The 20,129-nt window shown below is 50.2% G+C and overlaps 1 protein-coding gene across 1 annotated transcript in view; it reads left to right on the top strand.

The window, feature by feature from the left end:
• Lhpp (phospholysine phosphohistidine inorganic pyrophosphate phosphatase) overlaps positions 1-20,129 on the top strand; it is a 96,761-nt gene that overhangs the window by 29,723 nt on the left and 46,909 nt on the right. Inside the window, exons 4-6 of the mRNA XM_021167621.2 lie at positions 168-231; positions 1,136-1,228; positions 9,037-9,128. Coding sequence (XP_021023280.1) covers positions 168-231; positions 1,136-1,228; positions 9,037-9,128 — 249 coding nt within the window. The remainder of the gene's footprint in view (positions 1-167; positions 232-1,135; positions 1,229-9,036; positions 9,129-20,129) is intronic.

Genomic DNA, 20,129 nt, shown 5'->3' with positions numbered 1-20,129 from the left:
ACAAGGCCAGCAGCAGGGGGCTAGTGGCTGAATTACCCATGATGCCCCACTGCCACTGGCCCTCTGCTTCTGCCATGTGGCCTCCGTCGGTTACTCTCAGCATGGCATCGGCACTGGCCTGCACCTGTGGCTCTCTGTGAACCCCCTTCCCTTCTGCTCTCTTGCAGACGCTATTACAAGGAGACCTCTGGCCTGATGCTGGACGTTGGAGGTTACATGAAGGCGCTCGAGGTACCTGCCCTGGTTCTGCCCCATGCCCTGGCTTTCTGGAGAAGATGGTGTACTTTATAGACAAGTAGCCTTTCATGTTTCTGAGTGGAACGTCCTGTGTGGGGCTTGAACCACACCCCTGTCTCCTCTGTGGAAGTAATGGAGGTCTCTCCTCAGGCAGCAGTTAGGGGTCCATTATCTTGATCATCACACAGTCATTATGTATGTGTGTATCATCCCTCTGACCCCCAGCCAACCTCTGGGTGCTCTTTCCCAGCATCCTCTTCACCACTCTGACTCATGGCTTTAGTGTCTCTGCAGATCACCTGCTTCCTTCCCAGCCCCGTAACCCCTCAGGCTGTGTGTCCTTCCCAACTCCTCTCCTGAGATGACTTTCCAGGTTATAAAGCCTTCTGTGTCCAGAGAACCTCCAGAGTCCACTGTGACTGGCCTGTCAGTTACCCCTGCCCAGATTCCTGCTAGACCATGTCCCAGCTCTACAATAGTAGCAGCCCCTGTCCACCTGCACCCAGGCGAGAAGGGTGAGCAGGTGGGTGGATTGAATCCTAGACACCCTTAGGAGGGCCTTTGATCTACTTGGAGGTGGGTAGCAGGGAGAGGCAAGAGATGGTTTTGTAGCTGAACAGGCAAATGAGAGCCTTGGTCTCCTGTCCCTTGGGAGACTTGTGTCTCTGCTAGGTAAGGTATGCCACTTGCTGTGGGCAGTCTTGAAGTAGGCGGCAGAGCTGGAGGTAGGTGTCCTAAGCATTCTGGGCAGCAGCCTGTGGTGGGGTTGTGAGCTGCTTGCCTGTGAGAGGGTTTGAGTCCCATGGCATCCTGATCATCATGAGGCGGTCAGTCTTTCCACATGTGTCTACTCTCGTGTTCCTGATCTGAAACTCATACTGTGTCCTCTCTTTGCCAGTATGCCTGTGGTATCAAGGCTGAAGTGGTGGGGAAACCCTCCCCTGAGTTCTTCAAGTCTGCTCTACAAGCCATAGGGGTGGAAGCCCACCAGGTAGGCACAGCAAAATTTTCTTTCTTCTTTACATGTTTAGAACGACATTTACTTATTTACTTACTTATTTGGGGTATGAGATTGTGTGGGTTCCAGGAACCAAACTCAGGTTGACAGGATCAGCAGCAAGTGCTAACACCCACGGAACCATCCTGCTGGCCCTCGTTTCTCACCGTGAGGAAGGAGACAGTTCTTACCATGCAGCCCAACACCTGGGCTCTCTTAAAATAGTCCTCTCTTTAAATTGTTTTTTTTTTTCTTTTAAAATACTAATGCTTTCCTTTCTTGCTTTCTGTGTGCGTGTACATGTACATGCATGTACATGTATATAAGTCACAGGCACACATGTGCCACAGTGTGCATGTGGAGGGCGGAAGACAGCCTTGGTTATTAGTGCTTGCCTTGCTCTCTCTTTGAGAGCTTATTCGCTGCTGCAGATGCCAGGGTGGCTAACCATTGAGCTTCCAGGGATTCTCCTATCTCTCCCTCCCATCTCAACATAGGAACCCTGGCATCATGGATGTGTAGTACTGTGCCCACCTTCCCATGGGTCTGGGGATCAGAACTCAGATCCTCATGCTTGTATAGCAGGCTCCTTTCCAAGTAAGCCCCAGAACAGATTTTTTTACTCTCTTGTTTTTTTGTGGGTTGTTTGTTTAGATAGGGTTTCTCTGTGTAGCCTTGGCTATCTTGGAACTCACTCTATAGATCAGACTGGCCTCTGCCTCCCAAGGACTGGAATTAAAAGCTGTTCCACCCTGGCCTGGCTTTACTGTCATTATTTTTTAAATAATCTCAGACCTATTGTATCCTTTCATATTACAATATTTCTTTTTAAACGTGGCATTTTAGCACAGCCACAAAGCAGTATAGCCCCAGGCAATGACTTAAAAAGTTCATAGAAAGATGGCCAGTCTCCTGGCTCATTAGTATCACAAGTCAGAAAGCATCATCTAATATGGATGCTGAAGGAGAGAAGTAGCAGAGGATCGCAAGTGTTCATGTGGAGAAGCTGCGACCCTCGTGTTCTGCTGGTAGGACCGTGAGTTAGCAGCACTGCTTGCTGGGAGGGAGCCTTTGGTGGAGCTTCAGTGTTAAATGAGTCTACTGTGCGCCTTAGCAATTGTGCTCCTGCGTGTAGCCCATTAGCTACACGAATGCGAGATAACAGGGACGGGGATTCAGATGACAGCCACCATCACTACCTCATAGGGTCTGAAGATGGCAAGAACGAAGCCGTAGGTTTGAGTCTCACCACCACAGACACAGTCTCCTAAAACCATTTAGAGATGTTCGTGGCAGCTGTATTCACAGTACCGAAAAGGTTGAACTGCACTCAGATGCCTGCCTGTCCCCCATGAATGGGTCAGCAGTGAGTATCCCCTTCATACAGGGAAATCCTAAACAGAAGGGATGAACCATCACGAATGTCACCTTACGACTACCTGGTCTCCCGTGGGTGATAAAAGTGTTCTAGAGCTTAGGCTGGTGCAATAAGTCACCTCGAGCCAAGCCTGATGACAGGCCTCATGGGGTGGAAGGAGGGAACATGTCCTCCCACCGCCGTCTGTGTGATGTGGTGCACACCTGGGCTTTGTGCCTAGCCCTTGGCGAGCTAATGCAATCTGAATTTAAACAGTACCTGTGTGTACTGTCCTGTGCCGTTCTGTCCTGGCTCCAGCCTGCTGTGTTGCTGAAATGCTTGCTAGAGTTATTTGAGTACCTGGATGTGTACACATTATAAGACAAGTTTCTCCTGACTACGTGCATGCACAAGTAAGAACCCCTGGCTCTGTATTATCGTTGCTGTTTTTTAATGAAAATGTCCCTTGAAGGGTGGCAGGCTGCTCAGGTGCCAGGTTGTGGCACACCTTGACTGTTCTGAGCTTCCCTAATCAATAAAGTCTTTACTGCCATTCCCTTGGTAATGGCTCTGCAGAGGTGTTTTGAGCCTGAGTTCCAGTGGCGGCAGTCCCCAATCCAATTTCCAACATATCTTTCCCAAACAGCCTAGAAACAGCAGAGGGCTGGGCTGACCCCAGATAATTGGAAACTCAACCCGCTTAGAAGTAACAGGCTCTCTCTGGGGTCCAGAAATCTGGAGAAGAGCAGCAGCACACCTTACCCATGACTTCTAGGAATTCCCAAGGCTGTGGTGGACGCTTCCTGCACATTGGGAAGGTATTGCAACCTCCCTGGCCTCCACCTGCTGGGTGTGGTGGCACCACCCCTGTTCCCAAGGTGTGAAGTCTCTAGGTACTGCCCTTCGGAGAACCACTGTAACGGGCAAACATTGGGACCTAACTTTGATCCCCAGAACCCACATGAAGGAGGAAGTAGAGAACTGACTCCTCGAGTTACACACACACACACACACACACACACACACACACACACACACGGGAAAGTAATTGACGGCTGGTGATGGACTCTGTCATAAAAGCGCTTGTTCCATAAACGCCTTTACTCAAAGCACTGACAATCTGAGTTTGATCCCTGGAACCCACATGATGGAAAGAGATAGCTCATTCATGCAAGTTGCCCTTTGATCCCCATATACACACAGTGACATGTTCATGCCCACTGCCTACCATAAAATAATAAATAAATTAGCATTTTTAAAAAAAGAGCAATTGAGGGACAGGCTTGTAGCTGTCTATAGCAAACTGCTGTAAGACGGAGCCTGTGTCCTGCATTTACTCCTGTTTCGAAGGTCAGTCCCATAAGAGTTGGGGCATTCTGTGCTTCTGGTGGGAGTGACCACAATTTGAGGGTTGCAACTTTTCCCCTGCAGCCTTTCCAGTGAAGCCTCACTGCTGTGGTCGCTGAGCCCTATTCCTGGCTGTTTTCTATGGGGATGAGGGGTGTGTGTGTTTAGAAATCCAGGAGAGCAGAAGCCAGGAATGGATCTAGCCCAGCAGGACTTGAATGCTTTGGCCCAACATGGATTCCCCAGCACCACAGAGTGGGAGGGTTAGAAGTCCCGGCTGAGACACTCTGTGAGGAGTCAAGCTGCTTCCAACGCCTTCTGACCTATGGCTCTTAGGAGGGTTTTGTCCCCTAGAGCTTTTTCTAGTAGAGTTTATTTTCTTCTCACCAAAACATAAGTTCAGGGGCTGGAGAAATGGCCTCGTGGTTAAAAGCACTGGCTGCTCCTACAGAGGACCCAGGTTTGGTTCCACCCCCACATGTTGGCTCCCAGCCTCCTGTAACTCCAGTTCTAGCAGAGCCAATGTTCCTTGGGCCTCCTTTGGCTCCTGCACGTACGTACATAATGCACATAGACTCACACAGGAACACATACACATTAAAAAAAAAAAAACCTCCTGTTTATCAAAGGAGATCAAAAATTTCAGAGAAGTACCAAGAAATAAAGTCCACCATTCCACTATCCTAGAATAATGCAATTTGAGCTTTCTGATCTTTTCCCACATACATGAATAATCCTCTATCTGTTTTTTGAAACTTGATTTCCCCCTAATAATCTTTTGAGAAAACTTCCCTTAGTGCTTATTTAAGCAGTTTTGTATAGTAATTGTTGTGACTGTGTAGTATCTCACCATATGTACGTGTATACTTATATCTCTGTATTTCTGTATATACATATATGCATGCATATATATTATCATTCCCCTGTTATTGGATTTTGGGTTGCATCATTTCTTCTTGTATATAACCCTGGTATACAGCTTTGTAGTGCATATTTTTGTATCTTTGTTGTTATTTTCCAGACACTATAAGTAAGGTTGTAACATATAACACTTATCCTAGTTCGGAAGGGTTGTGTTAGGTTGCCCATCTCTCCACATTTTTATCAACACACTTGGTGTTTTGTTTTGTGTTGTGTTGTTTTTGAAGCATGGTCTCACTCTGTAGCCCTCGGTAGCCTGTAATTCCCTGTGTAGACCAGGCTGGCCTTGAGGTCCATCTCCCTCTGCCTCGAAAGTACTGGGGTTGAAGGTGTGTGCCATCATACCCAGCTTCCACCTACCAATTACTGGGATTTTAGGAGTATGTCACTGTGTCTGGTTTACCTAGCGCTGGGGACTGTACCCAGAGCTTCTGTATGCTGGCCAAGCACTTTCCTAAGTAAGCTACATCCCTGACTCAATTTTTCCTTTAAAAAGGAATCCAGGGCTGGAGAGATGGCTTAGTGGTTAAGAGCATTGCCTGCTCTTCTGGAGGACACAGGTTCCATTCCTAGCATCCATATGGTGGCTCCCATTCCAGAGGATCCAGCACCTTCTTCAGGCATCCATGGGCTCCAGGCACAGTGACACACAGACATTCATGCAGTCAAAACACCCATACATGTTAAAAAAAAAAACCAAACAAACAAAACCAAAAACCAAAAACAGTGATCCTTGGCTTTCGCCATGTTAGTCCTTATAAAAAATGTGTTAGGCCATGGTGGGCACGGCTTAGCAAGTGTCACCTCCAGGTTTCTGAGGTACCTGGAAGCTGGAGGTGTAAATATCTCTTGAGGACTCTCCCTGTGGGTTGTGTACCTCACCCCCACCCCTGCCCCATTGGGTCCTTCCTAGCCATGGGAGCTTACTCCTTGCTCTGCGGAATCCAGGGAGAGCTGACAGCTCACAAGACGTGGGTTTTCTTGGGAAGCCCTTAGACCCTAGAAGTTTCCAGCCCCTGTCACCCGTTAGGCTCCACTCTTCTGAGCACCTGAGCGGGTGAAGGATCGGAGAGCGGATCTACTGTTTTTGGCCCAGACTAGCGTCTACCTCACTATATAGCCAGGGATGACTTTGAACTTCTGATCCTCCTGCTCCATCTACCAGGATTCCAGGATCTCAGGCGTGCACTCCCCTGCCCGTTTTATGCCTTGGGGGGTGGGGGTGTTGAATGGAGGCCTTCATACACTCTAGACAAATGCTTTGCCGAGCGACCTGAAAGGCCCAGCTAGAGTCTGCTTTATAGATCCGAAGCACAGAATCTGTCTTGGATGGCGACAGCCCCCTGCAGCTCCCTGCATTTCTGGGTTCTCTTGGAGTCTAGCTGTTGAGTTGTGAATGTCTGTCTCCCCGCTATCACATCATAGAAAGGAATAAAAGCCAGGCCTGACAGGTAGAGGTGTTTTTTTTTTCTTTATTTCCCCCGACGGGGCACCTCTTGACCTCCATCTTCTTGCCAATGATTTTTTAAATCCTAAATGATTTGGCAATAATTGCTCCTCTTGGTGTGATTATTGCCCTTCACTGATGGTAAATCTGTAAATTCCCCAGGGTCCCGAGAGCATTTTGGTATGCGGAACCCACAAGCTGGCCCAGACAGGCTTCACTGCACATCCTGCTGGCTGCCCATGTCCAGCCCCAGTTCCTGCCGCCCTCACCTCTCCTTCCTGCTGCTCTGCCTCATGTTGGCTGGTATCATGTCATTGTCCCAAGCATCCATCCTGCAGATGCTCTTCCATGGGTGACAGCACTTCCTCTGAGGGATTAGGTGTTTTGTTTTGTTTTGTTTTGTTTTGTTTTTGTTTTCACATACCATCTCCCTGGGCTACATCAACAAATGCCAGCCCAAAAAGGTCCCAAGAAGGCAGTTTCCACTGTCCAGTTTTGTATGTGTGTGAATACACATGTGTAAGAGTTGTTTTGAGGCAGTATTTTATGCATCCAGGCTGACCTTGAACTCACTATGTAGATAAAGATGACCTTGAACTTCTGGTCTTCCTGCTTCTATCTCCTAACTGTAACTGGGGTTACAGGCACACATCATCCTTCTTAAGGTATGCAGTGCTGGGGGCTCGAACCCACAGCCTTGTGTATACTAGTCAGGAACTCTACTGACTGAGCTACAGACTCAGCCCACATGGACACAATTTTACTGTTCCCCGAGCCATGGCAGGTGCCAGGCAGGACATAGTAGTTGGGATTCCATTTGTAGGGAGCCCAGTCATACAAAGGTCCCAGCACCTGGATGACGGTGGATGCTTGAGTTGGAACCCTTGAGTATTTAAGGGCTGAATCAACAGTTTTAGGACAGCTGCCTGCAAGGGGGCAAGCAAGTCTAACCTGAGATGTGGCCATCTGTACCTGAGGCCACTCTGTGCAAGTTGTTGGGAAATCCCAAAGCTTTGGAGTCTCCTGTTCATGTGTGGAATGCCCCATGCTGCCCCATGACAGTGGCTAGATGCCACTGGCTGGCTCCTCCCAGATGGCTGGATGGTCTTCACACAGCTGTGTGAAAGTACATATGATAGATGCAAAGTAACCAAACGAACAAAACAAACAACTCCACTCAAGCTCTTAGTGGTGCCTTCCAACACTGTCCTAGAGAAAGACTCCATGTTTTCCTGTAGATGGGAATTGCCACTGGCACTATTATTTGCTCAGGATTTCTTTAAATTGACTCTTTAAAAATTGTGTTTTAAAAGATACTTTGGTTTGTTACTGTAAGTAGAAGGCCAGAGTGTACTGACTTCCCATAATATCTTTAAGAGTGAATACCGTATGATTATCTGGGGATATTGATGGGAATCAGTTTGGCACTGGTAGTTGTAACATAGCCGGGAAACACAGGAAGAGAGATCAGAGAATTATGGTAGGAATTTTCAAGTGTGCCGGTCCCTGGTGCCCCTTTGCCTCCAACTGCTGACCTTGCTAGGCAGTCCTCCTCTCTGCTTTCCTTTCCCATGTCTTCCATTGCTGTTTCTACTGCCCACCACCTTGACCTAGTCCTCTCTTCTCGGGATTGTCTTTCTAGTTTCAGGATCTATAATTGCACATGTATCTAAGTGGGTGCACAGATACACGCATGAGTGCATGAGTGCACTCGAGTGTGCGTCCGCACACACATAACTTCAACTTCAGATTCTGCTTATGAGAGGAAACATGCTATGTTTGCCTTTCTAAGTCTGGCTTGTTTTGCTCAGTGTAACAGTTTCCAGTTGTATCCGTTACAGGTGTCTCCAGTGACACCGTCACACTGGAGACCAAGCCTGCATGCAGCACACAAACCTTCAAGGGACACCCCAAACCATATCCAAACCATGATGGCTGCCTTTTTTGCTGTGTCCTCATGTGGCCTTTGCTGTGCTTGTACGGAGACAGTGGTGGGGTCTCTTTCTCCTCCAGTAAGGACCCCAGTCACATCTAAGTACTCACACCAGGGGTGGGGCTTTGCTGACTTCGGAGGACACAACTCAGCCCATGACATCCTCCCTACACCTATACTGTGAGAACACTGAAGGCAGGAAGTTGGGCTTGTCACCGGGCTTGTCACTTGATAGGCTGAAACCCTATCAAGTAGGCAAGGTGTGTGTGTGTGTGTGTGTGTGTGTGTGTGTGTGTGTGTGTGTGTGTGTGTGAGAGAGAGAGAGAGAGAGAGAGAGAGAGAGAGAGAGAGATTGATTTTGTTTTTTATAAGTCTCTCTTCACAATTAAAGCAAACCTTTTGACCCGGGGACTGTAAAGACTTGCCAGACACTGATTTAGTTTTCACAGCGCAGTCACCTGGTCACAAAGTGCAGCTGCTCTGTGGCGCCAGGTGCTCCTCATGGCCTCAGGTCACCAAATCACTGACGGCTGTGGATTGATTTCACGTTGCATAACTATATACTGGGGGTGGGGGGCGTGGGTATGGGTGGGCAGCAGGCGATATATTCAAGGTGGGTTGACTTTAAATCAATATAGTGACAATATTATCTTGTTTAGTTCTGACGATCATGGCTTTAAACATCAGATCAAGCAGTTTATTATGTCAAGGAAAAAAAAAAGAAAAGAAAAGAAAGATGAAAACCCAGGAATAAAACTCTCCTGTCATAACCTCTGAGCATATTTCACTACTGACAGGCCATCATGATTGGCGATGACATCGTGGGTGACGTTGGCGGTGCCCAGCAGTGTGGAATGAGAGCTCTGCAGGTGCGGACCGGGAAGTTCAGGTCAGTGCTCATGGCTGCTTCATTTATACCTGCCTTTCTGGGTACCCTCCCAGGGCAACTGCCTTCTTGCTTTGTTTCCAAACAAAGAGGTTTTTCTTGCTAAACAAACAGTGTGTGGACATCCACAGCTTTGTCTGTGGCTGGCCTTTGCAGGAAACCACTGTCCTTAACTGTGAAGGGGGTGAGGCAGAGCGGCCCTGGGTGCAGAGCCTGGACTTGGAAGCAGATGTGAGTCTGTGTGGAGGGTAAAGATGCATAGCTTCTGCTAGCCTAGGGCTGTGGCCGGGGAATCAGGTTGAGTTTGCCCACGTTCCTTTGGGCAGTGGGCTCAGAACCTCTGCAGTCATTGAGGTTACAACTGGCCTCACCCTGTCTGACGTCTTTCCTTCTTTTGTTCCACCTTCCCCGACCTGTGAGAAGCACAGAGCCCAGAGACACAGACAGTTCTCAAGGATACGCGAGGTCTGACGTTCATGAACAGTTGCTAGGAACTGAGCAGTTGGGGCTGCCCTGTGATGCCTGCCGTTTGCTTTGCCATTGAGGGTGTCTTATGTTTCAGCAGTGTCTTGCTTATTTATTTGTATATATTTATTGCTTAATAATTTTTATTATAATTAAAAATATAATTACCCAGTTACTCCCCTTTCCTCTCCCCAACCCCTATTTTATATTTTGAGATGGGCGTGCATGTAGCCCAGGCTTGTCTCAAACTTGCTCTGTGGCCAAAATTGATCTAGAACTTCTGAGTCTTCTGCCTCTGCCTCCCAAGTGTTGGATGATAGGAGTGTGTCACCACACCTGATTTATGCTGTGCTGCAGATCGAACCCAGGTCTCTGTGCATTCTAAGCATGCACCCTGCTGACTGAACCACATCACCAGCTCCTGCCTTGCTTGTTTTACTGGGTTTCATTGTGGCCACTGTTTTGTCAATGCTAGAGAGACTTGGTTATCTGGGTTTAAGGGATGGTATGTCAGTCACACACATCTGAATGATTATCTTAGGCAGGGCTAGAATCCACCATTGGCCTGCCTTTCACTCTGAGACTCATCCCGGATGAGAAACCTGAGGGAAGCCTGAGCTGAGGCCGTCTGTGAGCTCGGCACGAGGGAGGGAATCTCAGCCACTCTCCCAGGTTGGACATGCCTTAGAAGCCCCAATGCACATGAACTACACACTTCCTTTCTTCCCCAGCCTCTCAGAGGAGGATCTCAAGGCTCCACTGGTTATGTCTGGCCTGCGGAAGCCCTGCTCATAAGCTACAAAAGCATTCTTTCCAAGTGGCCTGCTTGACCCTTCCTGGTCTGCTCACACTGGTGTAACACAGTACCTTATTGTGAAGACAAGAAGTAGAGTCTCTCATATCTCTGAAGGCTGGGGTGTCATGTCAGTGTGTTCAGTGTCTGATTCCAAGATGGCTCTGGGTGTGTCTTCCTGCATTTTCAAAGGAGGAGGAATTGTGAATCCTAACGTTTGGTTGGAACAAAGAGCCCACTCCCCAAGCCCTTTTCATGAGGTACCTGTTGTGGAGATAGTTATTTGGGGGTTTCTACTCCACCCTTGATCATATAGTCCTCAAACAAAAAACACAAAACTTTTATATTTATATTGTGTGTGTGTGTGTGTGTGTGTATATGTAAAATAAGCCTTAACAGCCTGAGAGCTGGGCAGGTATCAACCATCTATGCTATTTTGTCTACTCCCCTGCCAATTACCCCGAGATATAACTTGCTGTGTTCCACCTGGGCTGCTCCTATTCCAATTGGTCTGCCCTCATGGCCATGCTTCATAACCCAGCTACCCCATGGCATCTTCTTTTCTCCTCTCCTCATGGTCTCTGCCCCAGACCCCAAGCCCAGGAACCAAGGCCCACCTACCTCTCTTCTGCCCAGCTATAGAGTGTAGGAATATTTATTCAACCAATAAATCAACAAGCAGGAAGTGATGTCCACTGATGGAGCTTGCACTGGAGGGAGAATTCTGTCCAGAGGGAGATCACCTCCTTGGTACCCACAAGCACACAGGTTTAGATTTTTCCTTTATTACAAAAATGGGATTATAATGTGCAGTGCACTTTTGTCTTGACTGTTTTCTGGCATCTTTCTGTTACTATGAAGTGTTGTCTAGTGCCGGGTCCCCCGCTGGTGTGGAGGGGTGGTGACAGTACTGCCGTGGAGAACTACCACTAGGCTTCCAGAAACTGTCCCCGTTCCACGGGACGGGACTTGTTTGGAAGGAAGCAGGTCATCCTTTGCCTGGCCGGTGGCAGAGTAAGAACCTTAATATCTGCAAAGGAGCAAATGGGTCACCCACAGTGAGGCCGCTCTGGCGTAAGAGGCTCAGTTTGTGCTGTTGGACCTGAGCATTGACGTGACAAGGGATCTAGCTCTTAAAGCCCTAGAGACACTGCCAGGTGTGACAGCCATGACACCTGGAGAAGTGACTTGTCCCAATGCGAACATGCAAGAAACACTGTTTTCAGAGACCAAGTAGGGAAAGCAAGCCCAGCTCTGATTCTCTACAGTGAAGACAGTTTGAAATGTTGATACTTCATTAGACTTGCTGTGAGAGACCCACTAGGAAATCAAACCTTAGCCCTGACCCTGACCGCTAACCCTGACATTCTGTACGTTACACTATTAGTGGACTACCTGGTAAATTGTAGTCTAATCCTAACCCTAACCCTAAACTTCTGTGACTGGAGGTGTGTGCTTGTCCCTACACTGTCCCTTCTCACTACAGGGGACACCCTTAAGTCATAGATGCACCCTCAGGTGGCCTGACTACACACTGATGTTTCTTAGCCCTAAGAGGAGGTCGCCATCCTAGCAGCCACGTTGGCATCCTGCCAAAGAGGGATCATAGCGCCCTCCCCCCAACCCCCCCAATTTGGCAACTCTGCTCCCCTGCGGTGTGCTCTCTGTGTGCCTGTGAACAGCCTCTGAATTCAGACAGGCCCAGGTCCCTTTCTCTCATCTTGTCCCTTCCATATTTATCTATCAGGTCAGAGGACCAGCTGTCAGTGAGGTAGCTTTACAAAAAAGGCCTGGCTGTGGGGGCCTCTGACCCAGAGCAAATCCTGAAGTGGGTCATTTGGCCTCACCCTTACACCAGGGAGGTCTCCTCATGGTGCCTGTGGATGACGCAGGCAGGGTCTGGTTTCTAGGCCATGCTTTTCTCAGAGGCAAACAGGAACTCTGTATGGCCTTAAGCTCCTGCTGTGCTCATGCGGAGCTCTGGAAGGGTCCTCACAGAATTCTCAAGGAAACTGTATCCAGGAAGGTCTATCAGAGCTCTCCCAAAATAGACTCAGTTGCCTGGAGTGGTGTGAACTCCCTACCCAGAGTGAATCCCAGAGGCTGGTGACTGTCTCACTCGGAAGAGCAAAGAAGGCTGAGTGCCAGAAACCTGAGTAAAAGGCCCAAGGTGTCAGCATTAGGCTGACACTGGGCTAACCTCTGGCCTGGCAGTATCAGACTCTCTCTGTACTCTGGCCCCTAGGACCTCCGACACTAGAGGCTAGTCCTATTTCCTGTTGATAAAGGGGAAATGGAGGATCCTAGAGCTCCCACTACCATCGTGCCACCTCCTGGCTGCAGATGCAGAAACGGAGGCCCAAATAGAGCAGGGCCATCAGTGTGGGGCTGTCCTACACTCACGCTCCACATGCTCTATGACCATCACCTTTAAGTCCTAGATTGTCATTGCTCAAGCAGTGGTCAGTGGTCAAGAACACAGAGCCCAGGTGGTGGCTGTGCCGAGTAGAAAGGAGAGGAACCAAGTGCCAGCAATAAGTGACTTTCACTGCACACCACGCCTTCAGGGGACTCCTGTGCCAGGACACTGTTGTAAGAGCAAATGATCTTTCAGGGTGCACTCGGCTTGTCCATGATTTGTGAGTTTGGGACTCCTTAAAAAGGGAAGCCATCTCACCAAAACTAACGCCTGCCGGTGCATGCCCAACCAGAACAGCCCTCGTGGGAGTGACTGGAAACACGACTCCGCCTGCCCCAACACAGCCTGGATGGCCCAGTAAGCGGACTTAGTGGCAGCTTCTATAGTCCCATGCTTTTATCTTGTCCCAAGCCTCCCTACGGCCCCCAGACACATCCAGAAAGCACTGCACACTTCAGACAGGGCTGCTCCAGGAAGCAGGGGGTGGTGGCTGTGACAGGTAAGGATGGGGCTGTCACGCAGACTGTCTTTACAGCACTCTCTGGTGCACGGTGGAGGGAGAGGCGACCTTATTTCACCCCTTGCTCATACCCAGGTTCCACATGTCAGCCAAAAGGCCGAGCTCCTTTCTGTATCCATGCAGCCAGTTGAAGCCCACTCCCCTTGCTTCTTTGTCTGGACAGGGTACTTTAAGTATTGGGGAGGGTGGAGCTCAGAGAAGACACCGAGGGCACCAGGTGGAGTTCAGCATCCAAGATACATTGGCCTTCTCTAATCTAGTCTCCCCTCCCCTCCCTTCATTGTCCTTTCTGTCCCATCCTTCCTGAGCCCCAACATCCACCTGGGCCTCATTCAGACCCCAAACAATCTTTCCTTTTCTTCTTACATGTACCACCTCCTGCTCTGGCCACAAGAGGGCGCTTTGTCACCAGGTTCTGGGAGAGTCAGCCCTTCCGGAAGTTCAGGACTTGAACACACAGACCACACTCAGCAAGCACATCAGGCCCCAGTGCACCCTCAAAAGCACTCACAGCCAGCCTCCCCATCCCCCCCGCCCCTTACACTCACATATTCACATCCATGCCAGCTCGCTCCCATGTATGCTTACCCTTCCTGCTCCCCTGTTGCTGTGCGTCTTTGTCACTCTGTGGTCTGACCACCTTGCTAGACTCAGGGCAGGCTGCGGTCTAAGGAACCACAGCAGCTTCTGTGACCCATGGAGGCTTCTTTTGTGTTCTTCTCCAGCTGGGACCTTCACAGGGGGAGAACCCAGAGAACTGTTTGCGTTCTGGGCTTGGGGTCCCTGTGACACCATAGTCCTTGCCCACTAAGTCCCCTGCTGTCCCCTTCTCATTCTTTCTTTGAGCCCTTTGTCATGTTGTGCTCTTCCACCCCTGTCTCCGTGTGTCCCCACCCCCATTCTGGGCTTTGCCTAGATTCTTTATGGCTTGCTTCCTTTATCATAGAATCTCAGTATCCTTCCACCAGCAGGGGCGCCACTGGCTCTGGGTGGGGAATAGAGAGGCATGGTGACTTTCCACACCATGTGGCAACACTAGCTTCCACCCCAGGCCTGTCTATACTCCAGACATGCTTTGCTCCAGGAGCTAGGGAAATGGCTTGGTGAGTAAAGCACTTGCCTTTCAAACATGAGGACCTGAGTTCACATCCTTAGTCTCAGTGAACATCTGCAAGCCCGGTGCTCCTACGGCGCGATAGGCAGACATGGGAGAATCATGGGAAGTTTACAGGCCAGCTAGCCTGGTGTCTGTGGCAGCAAACCAGAGACCCTGCCTTAACACCTGAGGTTGTCCCCTGACTCATACACAGGCACACTCCCACTCCCACCGACGAACACACCCATGTGCATACACAAAAAGAACAAAGGATCTCCCCAATCTTCTTGCTTCAACACAATCTTGGAATTTTCCAAAGAGATATCTTTATACGCCGTTCTATTCCAGAGACAGATCCTGCTCAGGTCTCTCTAGTGACTCCCAGAACTCTGGAGAGAGCCATGAAGTCCTCCAGGCTCCTTCATGCCCAGGCTCCGCCCTTGTTCAGTCATCTTCTAAGTGCCTAAGGTGAGAGTGCCCACTGATGTCTCTGTTCTCAGCCCCCCCCCACACACCAGTTACTAGAGGAGGACTAATGTACCTGTGTGCCACAAGACTTAGACGGCATGCTTATCTCTGCGCCCATGTGCGTTCGTGCAAGGTGTGAAGCCCTCTCCACGCCACCTGGCTGCAACCTTCCTTACCTTTCCCCTTACTCCTCCTACCCCCACTGTCTCTCCCCACCCACTACTCCATGAGCTGTGGTCATCAGACAGAGCTACAGAAGCGTCCCAGATGCCCCATTCCAGCCTCTCCCTGAGTGTCCGTCTGTCCAGGTGGGCAGACTTGCCTGGGTTGGCCTGCTGGTAAAGGCTTTAGGAAGGCAGTGAGATTTCCTGACTTCTATCTCTTTTCATTTTATCTGTTTGGTTGGGTTTTTTTTTTTTTCTTTTCTCTTCAGTCTCCTGTGTCTAAATTATACAGAGAGCCTAGGCAGGAATGGGGCAGTGCTTGACAGAAGTGTCGGGCAGCTGGGGTACCATCAGCCTGCAGGGCGCTGTGGGGCTGCAGTGGGTCCCCACCCTCGAGGCGTCTGATGTCACTGAAGAGATGGGCTTGTTGGCAGTGGGCTTGGACTCGGTGTGCCACTGCATGGCAGCCCCGAAGGGTTCAGATTACAGAACCAAGACGGGCCGTTTCAGGTTTTTCCAGGCTGTGAATGCCAAGTTCCAGTCCTGCCCAGCTCCCTCAGAACCTGAGGGCCACGGTAAAACCCACAAGCCTCTCCCCATGCTGTGTCCTAAGCAGCTCCTTTGACTCTTCTGGACCTGGGAAGGTGGTTATCCTGCCTTAGAATCAGAGCGAGATCGGTGAGCGCTGACCTCTGACCCATTAAAGAGGGAGGCTCAGCTCGGGGAGTCTGAACAGTAGGCTGCTCTGGCCTCAGTCTTAATCACATCTTTCTGTGAGCCTCTACTACCTCACAGCTGGGTACCTTTATTCTGGAGTGTACCAGGAGTCTTGGCTCCCGAGGACAGAGATGCTCATGGGCAGTAGCGTTTCCGGTAGTGTGTAGAATTTTTGCTGTCCTTAGTAGTTTTTTCAGGGGTGGGGCGGGACAGACTGGAGAGGAAGGGGTTAGCCTTCTTGGAGCCTACTAGTGAAGAGGAAGCTGAGTTTTTCCACGTGAAATAGTTTAAAATAAACTTCGAGGGGAACTCAGACAGGGCTGCTGCAGCCAGATGGAGGAGCCTAGGGTGTGTGTGTGTGTGCCCCAGCTGGTATCTCAGCTCCTGCAGCCCTGACTGAGGAAGCACCCTGCAAGCCCAGTGGACTGTGGACAGGAGATGGGTAAGCCAAGGCTTCAGGCTGGCCCCTGGAATGTTGTCCTGGCTGTGCTGGAGACTGCCAGGTGGTTCAGATTCCCAGGCTTCATGATGAAAACAATCAGCCAGCTCTTTACAAAGAATGCAAGGCTCCTGGTAAGCCAGGAGAGGAGCCTCCTAGCTGCTTCCTGTAACAACCCTAGAAGGTAAATAGAGTGAATTATTTAAACTCAGTGGCCTCTGGGTTTAAATAATTCAGATTCAGGAACAGTAACAACCCCATAGACCCTGGAGTCCCCGTGAGAGTTAAGACCCCACTTTCCCCTTCTTTCCATCGCTTTCCAGCTGCCGAGAACAGTCCAGGGCACATGATGCTATGAGGTACTCCACGGAGATGTTGGACATCAGACCACTCACTGCCCCAGTGGTGGGGTCCTTTTGACCAGAAACAGCTTCCAGTGGTACCATGAATCAAGGCCCAGAGAGTAGGTGGCAGGCATGCCCAGCCTGAAGCAAACTCGTGCAGTTGGGAGGTAACAGATAGCTATTGCCAGAGCAAGGCTCCGGGTGTCACAGGTACCTCCTCTAACTCAATGCCCAGCTCAGGGCCTGCAGCAAACTTGCACTGCTCCAAAGCTCGGCTATGCCCTGGCAAGATGCCATCCCTCCCCCATCCCTCCAGGTCCAGGTAATCAAGCCAACTTACTGAGGTGCTTACTGAAGTTGAACCCCCTCATCTCTGGACCTCTCTTGGGTTGCTCTCCCCATGTTCTGAGGGAAGTTGCTGCAGCAGGCAGCTCTGGAGCAGCTCTGTCCCAGGCACTGTGTACCCTGGCAGTGTGCTCAGCTCGGTAGCCATGCTTCCCATTCACCTTGGCCGTTCCTATGGGTTTTCTGCTGGGGCCTGGGGCTACGCAGGCTGGGCCTGCCATAATCCAGGAACTCATGGAGATGTTTTCATTACTTTTGAAACCAGAAGGAAAAAGTATCTGTAGTCATTGCAGCTCAAGGAAACTCCTAAGCACGAGTCTGGGGCTCTTGCTGTCCTGCCTGCTCTGCCCTGAACCTTTCAGTCCCACATCTGCACCCTGACCTCCCTTGACTTCCTTCTACCTGCCCTTACAGCTGCTGTCCATGTATATGTGGACCTCAGCACACGGATCTTTCTGTCCCTCTTATCCTGTAGTTCTTACGGCAGCCGTGATGGAGCCACTCTGTGTTCAGGGTCTACCTAGGGTACCCTCACTGCCACCCAGTCATCTTAGGATATAATGCCCAGATACAGGTCCTTGTCTGAGAGGTGAAGAGGAGAGAGAATTTCCCCCATCCCATCCAGTACTCTGCAACCCAGGGGTCAAGGCCATATGCACTGGGGATAGGTCACATACCCAGAGAGGCAGAGCCTCCTCACTGGAGGACCTGCCTTCCTATAGGCTGTGTGCTTCTAGCTGACCCAGGGTTGACATTCCTGTGACTCCAGGGGCGAGAAGGTCTGAAGCCTTACCAGGGCTGAGAATGGGGACGACTGGGAGCAGGGAGCCCTTCCTGGGTTCAGTACCCTACTTGAGAAGGGAGAGCTGAGTAACCAGGCCCTCTGCCACGATGACGACAGGCTGTGCTCCATCCGTCCCCCATGTCTTGTCAGGTGGAGGGTTCTGTGGGGCCTGCCTAGACCCAAGCCAGCAGCCAGACAGAAAAGCCATTTCCTGCCCTCAAGATTCCATTCCTTCTTCCTGTTTTCACATTTAATAGATGCTGCAGAGGTTTTTTTTTTTCTCCTCCTCTTCTTCTTCTTCTTCTTCTTCTTCTTCTTCTTCTTCTTCTTCTTCTTCTTCTTCTTCTTCTTCTTCTTCTTCTTCTAATTCTTCTAATTCTACAAGAAAGGCCTGCTCTTTAGAAAATACAGAAAAGCACAGAGGAAATAATTCACAACCCCATCTCGCTGAGGGAACCCAGTTAGCATTTTGTTCTACCTATTTAAGAAGCAGGAATAACAGAAAGACATAAAATGCTATTGTTTATAAAATACAGTTTTGTACTTAAAAATCGTATGGTATTTGCGCATCACCAAATTTCTGGGGGCGTGAATGTATCCTGGCAGGTGTACTAGTGGTGGGGGAGTGACCCTGGGGGCTGCCAGCGGCTGTGTGTGCCCAGGAAGTTTTGAGCTAACAGAGTGAAGGGGAGTTTAGGTACTTTGTCTGGCCTGGGAACTGAGCATACCTCTCCCTACCCTGTATGCCAGAGAGGCCTCCAACCCCCGTACAGTGCAGAGCTGGCTCTTCCATCTGTGGTTTCGAGGAGGGAGTGGAAATCCTTCACTTCTTGGAAGTCAAGGGTGGTGGGGAGACTGCTCTCACTATGAGCCTTCATCTGAGGACAGTTCTGTGTACATGTGCCATGTGCCAGCCCTGATTGGAGATGCAGCCAATCCTAGAATTAACCCTCTGTGGTGTGGCCTGTGTCTGGCAGCCCTGAAAGCCCAACACCTGATGTGGGTGCCCCTCAGTTGCAGTATCAGTCAGCTTGATAATGAAAAAGTGCTCCCAGTATACACCCAGCTGTTCGTGGCCCCTGGGCTGGGGGTTTAGGTCAGAGGACGGGTGTCAGAAGCATTTTGTTTGCTGTAGGCAGGGCTCTTCTCATACTTAAAATAATACAACTTATTATTTATGACATGTAGCAAAAGCACACAGAGCCCAGATGCACACAACTCTGTAAGTTAATGAACCCACTGGCCCTTCCAGCATCTTCTACCCTCCACCCCTCAGATACTTCTTCCTGATAGCTAATAGCAGAGAGAGTTTTGCCTGTCCCAGGACTTTCTATAAATGGAAACAAACCGTGTGTGCTGTTCTTTCTCATAGTTAGACTTTTAAAGGGGCTTCTGTCAGGCTGGCAATCAGGCCTCGTGACACCATCCTGCTGTGTATTGTGGGGAAGTCCCCCCGCCCCCACTTGCAGAAACTAGGAAAGAGTCACATGCAAACAAGAGCTTCTTCTGGGCTGCATGGCATGGGGGCTGTAGCCGTAGGACAGTGGCATGGGGCTGTAGCCATAGAACAGTGGCATAGGGGCTCTAGCCATAGGACAGTGGCATGGGGGCTGTAGCCATAGGACAGTGGCATGGGGGCTGTAGCCATAGGACAGTGGCATGGGGGCTCTAGCCATAGGACAGTAGCATGGGGCTCTAGCCATAGGACAGTGGCATGGGGGCTGTAGCCATAGGACAGTGGCATGGGGGCTGTAGCCGTAGGACAGTGGCATGGGGCTGTAGCCATAGGACAGTGGCATAGGGGCTCTAGCCATAGGACAGTGGCATGGGGGCTGTAGCCATAGGACAGTGGCATAGGGGCTGTAGCCATAGGACAGTGGCATGGGAGCTGTAGCCATAGGACAGTGGCATGGGGGCTGTAGCCATAGGACAGTGGCATGGGGGCTCTAGCCATAGGACAGTAGCATGGGGCTCTAGCCATAGGACAGTGGCATGGGGGCTGTAGCCATAGGACAGTGGCATGGGGGCTGTAGCCATAGGACAGTGGCATGGGGGCTGTAGCCATAGGACAGTGGCATGGGGGCTATAGCTATAGGACAGTAGCATGGGGGCTATAGCCATAGGACAGACATCTAGCCTAGCATGGACTGTCCCTGAAGATTCTGAAGGGTAGAAAGGAGTACCGTGGAGAAGAGTCAGGAGAAAGGCAAATGAGGAGGGAGGAGCAGAGCCCTGGCCATATTTCTGCCCTGTCCTTTTGATGTATGGGGCTCAGGATGTCAGGGCAGGGGCCAGAGTGGTACCCACTGCTATCCCACCCCTTAGGGGAACCCATTTACTAGCACTATCTGTTGTGTTCCTGGACTCAGCCAGAGAGACAGTGACATATGCTGGTTCTGGTGGCTGCAGGAAACAGATACTTCTCCAGACCATGTCCAGCTTCTTCCAGG

This window comes from Mus caroli, unplaced genomic scaffold, assembly GCF_978045245.1.
Source record: "Mus caroli unplaced genomic scaffold, Mus_caroli_1 scaffold_8, whole genome shotgun sequence".
In the NCBI taxonomy this organism is placed as follows: Eukaryota; Metazoa; Chordata; class Mammalia; order Rodentia; family Muridae; genus Mus; species Mus caroli.
This window is presented reverse-complemented; position numbering and strand designations above follow the sequence as displayed.